The sequence below is a fragment of the Solanum tuberosum genome, unplaced genomic scaffold, assembly GCF_000226075.1.
Source record: "Solanum tuberosum cultivar DM 1-3 516 R44 unplaced genomic scaffold, SolTub_3.0 scf00047, whole genome shotgun sequence".
Classification (NCBI taxonomy): domain Eukaryota; kingdom Viridiplantae; phylum Streptophyta; class Magnoliopsida; order Solanales; family Solanaceae; genus Solanum; species Solanum tuberosum.
The window spans coordinates 266,929-279,879 of NW_006238973.1; the positions used below are offsets into that span (position 1 = coordinate 266,929).

At 32.1% G+C, this 12,951-nt stretch overlaps 1 protein-coding gene and 2 pseudogenes across 1 annotated transcript; 2 read left to right on the forward strand and 1 right to left on the reverse strand.

Moving 5' to 3' along the window:
• The window catches only part of LOC102584142 (ribonuclease S-2-like), a 4,159-nt pseudogene extending 3,368 nt beyond the window's left edge, over window positions 1-791 (forward strand).
• Window positions 792-1,189: 398 nt separating this feature from the next.
• Window positions 1,190-5,069, reverse strand: LOC102605271 (ribonuclease 3-like). Its single transcript, XM_015307014.1, has 3 exons — window positions 4,797-5,069; window positions 4,026-4,505; window positions 1,190-1,258 (listed from the first exon to the last, which is right to left on the reverse strand). Exons 1-3 carry the CDS (start codon window positions 5,061-5,063, stop codon window positions 1,190-1,192), a joined length of 816 nt encoding a protein of 271 aa, XP_015162500.1. The 5' UTR covers window positions 5,064-5,069.
• A 4,042-nt stretch (window positions 5,070-9,111) lies between these two features.
• Window positions 9,112-12,951, forward strand: part of LOC102605601 (ribonuclease S-2-like) — an 8,368-nt pseudogene continuing 4,528 nt past the window's right edge.

Genomic DNA, 12,951 nt, shown 5'->3' on the forward strand with positions numbered 1-12,951 from the left:
ATATATATATATATATATATATATATATATATCATGTTAATTATATCAAACTAATGAATTTGTAATATTGATTTCGTACATGCACTTTATTCATTTACTTTCACTTATTAGTTTATCACTTAACCATAGTATATTAGTATGATTTGATGTGAGTATTTGTTTGAGTAAAAAAACAAATTATATTTTGGACATGAGAGTTTTTGACTGGCTAACACGTCACCCCATACAATAAGGTCGATCTAATGATCACTTTATAGAACTTACCTTTAAGTTTTAGTGGTACCTTATAAAGTTCAGTTCTAATTTCTATTTTAAAGAAAACACTTATAAAACTAGAAAACTTTTTTTCCTTTTTTATTTTAATTTAAGTTTAACTCATTAGATTCAGCAGTAATCAATTAAAAATCATAAGAAATATGCTTCACATTTACTATCAGTGTACATAACTTGAGTATAAATTATGACAAATTTTCAAGGTTTTTTAAAAATAATTTTAATTTGAAAATTAATTTAAAATCATCCATTGAGGTATTGAACATTTCCATACTAAACTAAGATATGTTGATTTTTTATTTTTTTGTGCAGGCTCGAATGACAGGAGAAAAGCTTCAATCCAAAAGCTTATGGGAGATCCTTGGTCAATTATTTTAATTTAGTATCTATGTGAAGCTTTGTAAGAAAGCTTAGTGAGTAATATTTTATATTATAATAATAGAAAGATGAATAATGTTTCAATTGTGACTATGATATGTACTAAATAATGAAGCAAATAAAGTGATCATCTTTCTATTTTATTTATTACTTTCTCTGTCCATTTTTAATTGTCATGTTGTGTTTTTCAAAAGTTAATTTAACTAATTTTCAAAGTGAAATTAGATTACAGTAATTCAATATTTCAAACAAAAATTTAGATATTAAAAATTATACGAAAAATATTATAAATTAAATTACAAATTTTTTTGCATATGATGAAAAAATTGATAAACATGAATATTGTGCTAAATTTTTGTTTGAGACTTTGAGTACCTTGAAAACCAATATTAATTAAGAGAGAGAATAGAATAAAATTTTTATTCAAGATATATAATAAGTTATTTTCACTCTCTGAGTGTGCATTATTTATTTATTATTCTAAGCCAAACATAAATCTTAGCCGTTGAATATATATTTAGCTCATGATTGTTCAAACTTAGGATATATCCCATCTAGATTTATTTCTTCTTGGAATCTCCGTGGTGGTGAAGGCGGCGATAGTGACCTAAAAAAATAATAAAGATATAATTAATGTAACGTAAAAAATAATAATTATAGTTTTAGTTTTAAGATTATAAACTTTTAAAAGTTACCTTACTTCTCTTAAACTTCTTATCCGTTCAAATTAAAACACATACAAAAGAAGTACTCCTACTTAATATGATCTTCTAACATGTTTAAGATCAGAAACTTTCAAAGGTGTTATAGTTATGCAAATATTATCACATAACTACTAAAAACATTAGTTTAGCAAAAATTCCGACAGAATCAGTCGGAAATTGGCTAATAAAAATGATTGAATGCGAGTAAGTTTTTACAAAAATTAAACTCTTACTGTTTGAGTGTAATGACCCAGAAGGTCATTTTTGGAAATTTTAAACTATTCGTTTAACTTTAGATAATTAGTTGATGGATAATTGTAGATATTTGACTTAATCGGTAGTTAATGGACTAAAGTGATCATTTCTTTAAGAACCTATACCACTTGACCTATATTTATTAAAATAATTTAATGGAGTTTGTCACTTAAAATCTATAATAATTATTATTCTTTAAAGAAATAAAAACTACCTAAAAGGTGCGTGGTTGCCGCATCTGCAACGAAGAGGACGGCCTCCTGGTAAGCAATTTTTCAAGTGTGTGCCTGCATACAATTATTTTACTGCTGCATATATACAATATATAACTCAATTCGTATTAAAAGAGATTAGATAAGAAGTGTAGGTTTTAAAGTTAACCAATCCGTAGTGTTTCGAAGTTTAACGGGGGCAAGGTTTTAATGTACACTATTATTAACCAATGATAATAAGGGGTGAGGAATTAATTGATGAGTGATGGTTAGTTAGTAATTTAGTTAATGATTAGTCTACTGATTGGGTTATACCATGAGTGGGTAGTGATGATTTTGAAATAGATAGAGTGCATATATTGATTTCTGCAAATTTCTAGTTCCAGCGAGTAACATACTGTTTTCTTTTTGGACCTTGATATTTCCTTATTTTCCAACTTCTTATAATTATCGCATTATGATTTAAATTTTGGTATATTAAATATTGATATATTATATTATATGAAAACTATTAGGGTTGTATTAATTGGAGAAATTGAAACTTAATCCTAGACTTAAAACTTGGAAATTATGATAATTGAAATGTTAATTGGCATCAAGATTAGGAACTTGGTTGTATATTTGAGTGAGTTTTTGAGTCTAGACTAAACATAGATATGTAGGCGTTGTTAGTCTTGAAATCTTATTGTGATCATTTATTTAAATAGATTGCTTTGAGTTGGAAGTTCAACAAAAAGGGGAAGGCTCAAGTTTCGGAGTGAATTCTTGATTGATTGAGGCAAGTGGATTTCTAAACCCTTGTTAAGTGTATGGAATTCATGTGTTTCCTTGTAATATGTGTTTGGAGGTAATGAGACATGGTGATAGGTTGACTTGTCCACATTGATTAATTCTAATAATGAAAAAAGGGTAATAAAAGGCAATGTGATTAATTGTTTGTGTGTGATGTGTTGAGAATTGTCTGTGATGGGCATTGATACGAGTACCGGTGTTATAAAAGGGAAAGTTTGTTACTATAGAATGCGGATTGTAATTCGAGAATGCCAAGCATATGGGCATTAGTTGATATCATGTTATTGACTTGATTTATTATGTGTGATTGTGTTCTTTATTGAACCTGTATACTGGTGATAGCTGAGGTGATTACATATCATATTGATATTTGATTGAGATGCATCATCCCTTTTATTGAAATCATATTTTGCACATGTATTGACATGAGATTGAGTATAAGTTGGGCACGTGGAGATCGTCCGTGCTGGGGATGGTGAGATGTTAAGATTATAAATTGGGCACGTGGAGATCATCCGTGCGAAATTCATTTGATTTATGGTAGTGCGTTGAGATCGTCCGCACAGACACGTGGTGATCGTCCCTGTCGGTATATGGACCTCGCGAGTCCCCCATGGGTCATGAACTCTCGATGTATTTTCGAGGAGTATCATGTATATACGGTTGAGAGAGTACTTGGTATTCTGAGGCATATCATTTCATGGTGTCACATTGCATTGCATTCCATGACATCCTTCATTCTTGATGATTATATGTTTTATTGGTGGTTGGAAAGTACTTGATGTTTGATTACCTCTATTTGATGAACTTGATCTTGTGTGTTGTTGATATTTGTGAATGCTTTTTTATGAAAGTTGTGATTGATAAATATTGAGTTTGTTGTTGAGGATATGTAATTGTTAAAATGATTGTTGTTGAGCTGGGTGCTATGTAAACTGTGAACTGTTAGGTTGGGCTGGTTTTATGCAGGTTGTAGTTGTGGAGGTTCGGTTGGGGTGTAAGGAGTACCCGTATTCTATTCCATTAGCTTGCGTTTAGAGGTGTACTTGCTGAGTACCGTGTGGTTTGGTACTCACCCCTTGCTTCTACAAATTTTTGTAGGTTACGAGCCTGGATTTTGTGATACTTTCCATTCTCTTATTTTCCGAGGCTTCTTGGAGATTTGTGAGGTAGCTGTTTGTCATCTCAGCGGACCTTCTTACTCTTATTTATGATATTGTTCTATTTTAGATACAACATCATTTAAGACTTACGTTTTCTTTCAAATCTATTGTAATACTTTAGAGGCTTGTACGCGTGACAACCAGATTTTGGGGGGTATTTTTGAGTTAATTATGAAATTTCCGCATTTTATTGTAATGGGTGAGCGTTAAGCTGACTTGTCTTGGTGGGATAAGACGAGTGCCATCACATCCATTTTTGGATCGTGACATTGAGGTTTTGGATGAGGTAGCATAATCCTAGCTCCACTAGAACAACTTGTTGGAGTAGCTTGTATGGGGCATGAAATGAAACTAGTGCCAACCAAATTAGTGCATAAGGTAACCTCACTCAAGTAAACATGAGTTTTGTTTGTTGCATCAATTGGAATACATGTTAGGTAAACATCAAGTAATTGAACAAACACCTTTCGAATAGCATCAACGATATCTTTTTTAGCAAAAGACAAACTATTACAAGCAATAATCCCACTTGTTTTCAAGTAATTGAACAAGTTTCCCTTTTGAAGCATGTTGTTGATCTTTATTGCTGTGTTGAAGTATACTTGTGGTGTTGTTCCTCCACACGCTCCATGCGCGCGCCACTCGTGCTTCCACAGGTCCCTTTTTTGAGAGTTTTCTCTAAGTGGTGGCCAGAATGCCATGAGTTGATTCTCTACCGCTGCTGTAAACTGAAAAAAATATTTACACCATCAAATCATTTTATAGGTAATTACATATAAATATCTTTATGTAAAAGTCAAAATGTCAAAGATTTGACCTAAAGAAACATTAAAACACAAAAAATATTGTAAAAACTCATGTTCAATAATAATAATAAAAAATAGGTGTTTACAAAGATTAATTAATCCCTTAAATATATAAACTTACATGTATATGACCGGTTTATATATAGAAAAAATTAATTTAATATTGTCAGTGCATAAAACATAAACTCTTGTGACTGAAAAGTCAGTACGTACCACTTGATTCCAATTTGGATCTGGTGGTTCAGGGCATGTAAGACTATTTCCTCTTTGATCTGCTGGCCAAACTCCATGGAGTGTCAACTTATGCTGAAGAATTGGCTCTTTGCACCTGCCTGGTGGTGCTGCAGAATTCAGTCCTATACAGTAAGTTGGTGGCCATTGAAGCACAAATTTCAAGAGTGTTAGCTTTTGGGAGTCAACAGAAATTGTTATTTCAAGTAGCAAAATGACAAGAAGAAAGAAGGTAACAAGTTTCTTCATGCTGTGTGATTGATTAATTAGTTGAGCAATTGAGTGGGAGCTTTATAAGAACATTTATAGGTTTTTTTTATTTTTATTTCATAGTATTTAATATTATTATTGTCGGGCTTTAAAGCGGGTATCGTTTAGCGGATAATAAATAAAAAAAATAAATTATTATTGTATATGTATAACTACTAAAAAAATGCACCATTCGGGGATTGTTGTTCAAAATTAAATCATAATCGATAATCAAACTGTAATCGATAATTAGATGTAGGACATATGTTACTTGTTCAATTTTATACAAATTTAAGTGTCTATCTGTGCACCGATAGCATAGATCTGAAACATATAATGGTTTATCTTTGCAAAAGCAGTTGTGCAAAAGAACTGAAGCTATGATTTTAATTTTGTTGGTGGAAGTTGGACTATTTGTTGTGATTTTACTTTTCTTTGATTAAGATGATAATTAATAGTATGCCGCCTGAATCACCTGATAATTCCTAATTTGATATCAACTAATCACAATATCTTATCCGTTGGTTAGTATATTAGTACATTAAAAAGTCGATAACCGATAAGTAAAACCTTTAAGCAATAGTTATCTGTCCAATTCGTCTGATAAGCCGTCTTAGATCGAACTCTTGTCTTTACCGTGATAGCAATACTAAATCATTAATGCTTGTTGGTTTAAGACTTTCATTTTTTTAATCTTTACTCTTCAAGCTCTTTTTTTTCCCATGAAAATAATGACAGATTCAATTGTTTGTTTATATATATATATATATATATATATATATATTGATGATGATACGAGTTAAGATTAAATGAAAAAGTGACGATTCCTACAATCGATTTAACTTGTTTGAGATTTAAATAACGTACTTTTTACTGTTATTGTTTTCATAACTATTCAATACTCAAAATTTACTAGCTCAACTAGTTTGGATTCACCACATCATAGGACTCAATAGAGGGGGAAGAGCTAGCGCACCCTTCCAAGAGTTTCTCTATTCTTAAGCCTCGTAAACGTAATTTCAGTTGCTTATTAATAAGATGTTGTGGACATGATTTTGGTTGCTTGAAATTTAGAGCATATTTATAAATTTAATTATGTATTTAACACCTCCTCCATTGAAGATTGAATCTTTTTTTAAAATCAAATATTAAATTCTCGTTTGAAGTAGAATTTAACTTGTACATGATATCAATTATTAAGATAAGTTTGTTTTAAGGGTGTCAAATAGATGGATTGAGCTGAATTTGTCGGATTAAAATGAGTTGACTTATTAAATTAAATGTACGAGTTATTTATCCTCTTAAATATTACTTTGGCTGAAATAGACTGGATCAAAATGAGCTAAATAATGTCAAATATGAACGACAATTACGAATCCTTAAAAAAATTTATTACTTGCATATCGAGAAAATCAGAAAAACTGAACCAACCGAACCAAAGCGGCAATAACCAAACTGAAGGTTATGTTTTTCGTTTGGTTTGGTTTTAGAAATTTAAAAAACCGACTAGATTGGTTTGGTTTTGGTTTTAACCAATAACCGATCCAAACTGAACCATGAACACCCCTAGTCTCAGTTTTGAATTCTTTGAATACGAAGTCCTCTTTGTTAGGAAATTCTTTACCCCAATCAGTTGTGGATCCAGGATCTTCGTGGGTGCTCACTTCTCTTATTATAAAGTTACTATAAATCGCATTGTATAACTGTACAAGTGTACAACTATTTAAACGTTATAGTTAAAAACTGTTCATTTCTTAGAAAAACTAAGAAATGAAGTCCAAATTTTCCTAGCTTCTCTTACCAATTACAACTAATAATTCACTCTTGCAAGCACCCTCATTTATTTTATGTTAAAGAAATGAGCACTACACAACTATTAAAAAAACCATCACCTAAGCTATTACGAAGTTCATTTTTGATGTACTTCATGGATGAAAAAGCTCATTCCACAGAAACGGTAGCAACACGAAGAATGAGAGTCAACTTGATAAGCAAATAAACAAGTAGCCAACTTTGATTCAGATTTGACTTCACCAACTAATACTTTAGCAAAGTCGCTAATTCCCTTCAAGTTGAATAACCTCTAGTCAGAATTACGAGCATAAACTATAAAATTATCAAGCTGACAATTGAGATCTTGAAGCTTATTGCTATCAAACTCATTCATATTAAGCTCTTGAAGATGCAAATTAATAAAGACATAACAAATCTCAACGCGCAAATGATGAGAATATATAACATCAAAAGATTTACGCTTGGAATTTCCTGGAAAGTAGCTAACCATTCATGAAAATGTAACATCAAGAAGTGCTAATTGCCACTAAAAATACACATTTAGCAGTTTTTAAGCTATTATCGTTAATTAATTATTGCTAAAAAAAAATTTGTATCTATACATATTGATACATAATTTATAAATAAAATTTTAAAATGTTATATCAAATGTTGAACACCTACTGCTAACTCACGAGTCAGGCAAATCACTCTTTGGTATGGGTGGGCAAAATCAATCCAAATATTCATGATCCGTCTAATTCATTATGTTTGGATAAGTTAATAATCCGCTTATTTTATTATATCAACTTATTTGATTTGTTTATTTCATCTCATTTTAAATTTTGGCTAATATAATGCAATTTAAATTTATTCATGAGAAATTACAAATGTCTTTTTAAAAACATTCAAAGAAAATTCTCATGAATCAATTTGAAATGCATTTTAATATGATATTATAAATAATAATTTATTTTATGTACAAGAAAATACATGATGTGAACGAGAGATATGTTTCTAAAGATTACTAAGGCTTCATTAATTAATTTTCAAGAATGAGATCTAACTTCTAACCTAAATTATGTAGTGTGGTCAAATCCAACTAAAAAAAGACTATGCAAGAACATTTATAAATGTTGTAAAAGGTTGAGATCTAATTGTAAGAAAAATGTTTAATTTATGAGGGAAAAAAAATCAATTTCTTTTGAAAAATATTTCAAATTTAAAAAAAAATCTTTTTTTACACCACCTCCACCTCTACCCCCCCCCCCTTACCCCGTCAAAAAAAAAATTATATACAAATTTTATTTTTGAAAAATATTTTCCTGAATCAGGTCTTGGGTCAGATCTCAGGCTCGAATTTTGGAACGGTCATCGGAGTCTTATCCTAGTTCGGGTGACAGGGTCAAGTCCTAGATCAATTATCGGGTTGATTTTCGGATAAGAAATTATTTTCCTAAAGAGATTTTCTAGTCTTAATCCAAAATTTCTAAAAAATATTTTTCGTTCACCAACCAAACATTAAAAAATATTTTCTACTCACCAACCAAACATGAGAAAATAAGTTAGAAATCCACTTATTTTCCAAGAAAACATTTTCCTTCATACCAAACACACCCTAACCGTAACTCATATAATATTAATTCGCCTTTGTCATGTTCCTTTTAACCGTTCTTCCGATTTTTGTCTTGCTCCATCGATCCTTTTAAGAAAAACAACAAAATCGATCAAATAAATCGGTAATATTAATCAGAGAATAATTTTATTGAAAATAAAATTTTCAAACAACGGATCGAAAGGGTCGATATTTTGGTCCAAACCTTTAGCCAGCTAATTTTACAAAATTAATTGAATTATTGACTTCGATTAGTTATTAAATTTATTTTGTTCCTCTCCAATTAACTGACGTTGTTACGTTTGTTCGACTGAACTCATTGACTCCACGTTGATCATAACCCTATTCGAGAACCTTCTCTCATCGATTTCCTTCGCAAAGTCATTTCTAATAATCAACTCTTATCTTTTGATATCAAAGGGCGAGTTTCTTTCATGTCTTGCTCAAAAACCAAGTCAGTCAATTTTTACCAATCGAATCAATCGTTTCTTATACGGACCAACTTTTTCCGACCTACCAAATTCAGTTGATTTTTACTCAATAATCCAGTAAAATAGATTGCGTCCTATCGGTTTTTTCGATCGAAAAGGCCCTAGTGGGTGGGTGGATGGTTTATTTAAAATAGACAAAGGACCTTATAATAAACCATCTATAAATTCTCATATGATTCTTTATCTTAAAAATATATATATGAAAATGAAGAACCTTTCACTCTTATTTCTCACTCATCTCACACTATTTTTCATTTGTGTTTGTTCACAAAATATAGCACAAACACAATTTGTTTATAAATGGTCAGAAACTTATTGTAATAAGGATACTCCAGTTGGATGTAAGCAAATTCCTCCTCTCAAATTCACTTTGAATGGTTTTTGGGGCACAGATTCCAATGGAAATATTCAACAAGGTTGTAGAGATCCAGAAATACGTGATTGGAACAAAGTGGTATGTTTTTTTTTATTAATAACAATTCTATATATATATATATATATATATATATATATTATATTTTGCTCTCTTATTAATTACTATCAAGTCTACTTTTATTTCGAAATCTTGAAGTATCACTACTATTAAAAGTACTTTTACTGACAGGCAACACTTCAATTTTCATGAATTCATTCCTTAAAATGAAATACCAGCGGTAAAAAGATTTTGGTCACAAAAATGAACCTTTTTATCAGCAATAACAGATAATTAACTACTTAAAGCCACTTATTTAAATCAAGAATAGTACTACTATCATTTTTCCACCCATTTATTTCACAGCACTTAATCAATTAGCTCTAATTCTTTTTATCTATAAATCAAAACATTAGTATTTTGAGAAAACAAATTCATGAATACAAGACTTTACCGTATGATAAATGTCTCTTGTTAAGACTCTAATCAGTAATTGTCATTGGCGCTCCAACCCAACTTATCTTTGTATCACCACATTCGGTCACCAAACAAGATATTATAACTCATCTTTCTTCCCTCTTTATCGCTGGTGAGTTGGTAAAGAAAGGAACAAGAAAATAAAGGCATAATTGAAGAACAGAAAAATAAAGAAGGCACAAAATTAGGAAATTTTCTAATGATCTATATTGCTTCACTGCTCCTGTATTTATACAAGTATTTACTGCATAGAAATAAACATAAATATATAAATGCATTTGTTCAACTGTCCTATTTCTATTGCTTAAGCTGTAACAAACTCTAACCATCACCATGTGGTGTCAACATCTGTGTATTATTCTGATCAAATGGTTGAGAATGATGCCATGTCCAATATGATTTATTTCCCACGTGTCCATAGCAGCTTAAAGAGGGAAAATTGCCTTTATACTTTTTTTGACCTTGATTTTGAATTTTCTTTGAACACATAGAGACTAACACTGATTCCTTCTTCATCTCTTTCATTTCTTCATCCTTGATTCTATCTGGTAACATCAATGGTGTCGAGTGATTTTCATTCTCAACACCCTGCCTCAAGTTGGAGGGGAGTGTAAGGAGTCCCAACTTAGGGAGAATGATTTGAGGAGAAGGTCTAGAGAGTGCCTTGGTGAACAGATCGGTTAGCTGAGATGAAACGGGAACATAAGAAAAAGAGATAAGCTCGACAAGATACTATTGCCGCACAAAATGGCAGTCGAGTTCCACATGTTTGGTCGGTTCGTGGAAGACCAGGTTCTTAGCAATATGTATCGCCGCCTGACTATTGGAATGAACGGGAATAAGAAGCTCCGATGGACTTCCAAGGTCGATAAGGAGTCGATTGAGCCAGGATAGTTCTGCTACAACACGTCTCATTGAGCGATATTCAGCTTGTGCCGATGATAAGGAAATGGAGAGTTGTTTCTTTGATTTCCCTGAAATTGGTGAGCCTCCTAGCGTAATAAAGTAGTCGCTTACCGATCTGTGTGTATCCATACAGGAACCCCAATCAGCATCACAGAAAGCAACCAACTTGAGAGAAGAGTCTCATGATAGAAATAATCCCTGACTCGAATTAATTCGGAGATATCGAATGACTCGTAGAGCTACAGAAAAATGAAGGATTCGAGGTTCTTGCATCAATTGAGACAAATGTTATACTGCGAAGCTTTATGTCTGGTCGGCTATGAGTGAGGTAATTTATTTTACCTATTAATCTTATGTAAGATGTAGCATCATTCAATAAGTCCCCTGATAAAGTTGATAACTTTGTTGCAGGATCTAGAGGTGAAGAGACAACTGGAAGATAAGAACAATCATACTCGGAGAGAAGATCCATAGTGTATTTCTGTTGAGTGATGATCAATCCATGATCTTCCCGGAGGATTTCAAGGCCTAAAAAATAATGTAAGCTTCCAAGATCCTTTATTTTGAATTCCTCATTAAGAAAAGCTTTGAGTTGCTCAAGTTCTGTCTAGTTGTTTCCTGTAAATATGATATCATCAACGTACACCGCTACAATGGAAATAAATTGACCATCATTTTTGACAAATAGGGAATAATCATTCAAGGATGAAATAAACCCCTTATAGTTTAGAGCTGAAGTGAGTCGTGCATACCATTGACGTGATGCCTGTCTAAGTCCATATAGGGACTTAGTGAGCTTACAAACATGATTATCACTAGGGAACACCATACCAGGTGGAAACTGCATATACACTTCTTCTTGTAATTCCCTATGCAACAAGGCATTGTTAACATCCAATTGGAAAATAATCCATTATTTCTTGACTGCAATGGTCAAGATGCTTCTAATGGTGGTCATTTTAACAACAGGGGAGAAAGTTTCATTAAAATCAATGCCTTCTTTTTTAATATCTCCTCGAACCATTAATATAGCCTTCAACCTCTGCAAACTTCCATCTGACCTTTGTTTGATCTTGTACACCCATTTACAAGGAAAAGCCTTCTTTCTCTTTGGCAAAGAAACTACTTCCCAAGTCTTGTTAGCCTCTAATGCTGCAATTTCAGATGCCATAGCTTCTTACCAACCAGGATGCATAGAAGCTTGTGAAAAACTGGTTGGCTCACTGATATTCAAGGTAAAATTTATAGTGTTTTGATTAATAGAAGAAAGTGCAACAAAAGGATAGATAGAAGGACTGATAGGGGAAGTGAAACATGATTGAGTAAGATTGGTGAAATATATTGCATTACAAACATAGTCTGATAAGTAACTAGGCTTCTTATGTATTCTAGAAGATTGTCTAGTTGGTATGACATCAAAAGGTGTATGTAAATTAGCAGAAGATGGAGAATCTGAGGGAGAAACATCAACAAGAGGAGTAGATTCTTGAGGTGATGAATATGAAAATACTGAAGTATCATCAGGAATATCTTGCTCTTGAGAATGAGGTGCATAAAAAATTCCCACAGGGGTAGAACTAGGATTGGAGTTGTTCTTGAAAGGAAAAATAGACTCAATGAACTTGGCATCCCTAGAGCTTATAATTTTCCTTGACTTTAAAGACATTAGCTTATATCCCTTTTGTCCAGTAGGATAGCCCAAGAAAACACAAGGCAAGGCTCTGGGATGAAATTTTGGTCTAGATTGAGAAAGAGTAGAGGCAAAACAAAAACATCCAAAAGATCTCAAATTAGTATAAGTAGGAGGTTGTTTATAGAGAACTTCATAAGGTGACAACCCCTTTAAAACTCTAGATGGAAACCTATTAACAAGAAAAGTGGCAGTTAAGACACATTCTCCCCAAAAGGAAATAGGCAGTCCTGATTGAAAAAGAAAAGACCTAGAGGTTTTCAAAAGATGCCTATGTTTTCTTTCTACTACTACATTTTGTTGTGGGGTGGCAGTACAAGATGTTTGGTGCAAAATTCCTTTGTAATTAAAGAATTCAGTAGCAATGATGCTTCTTCCTAACTCTAAGGCATTATCAGACCTTATAATTTTGACTTGACAATTAAAATGTCTCTCAACCATGGCTAGAAAATATTTGAGCATGAAAACGACATTTGATTTTGTTTTAAGAAGGTATGTCCAAGTAGCTCTACTAAAGTCATCCA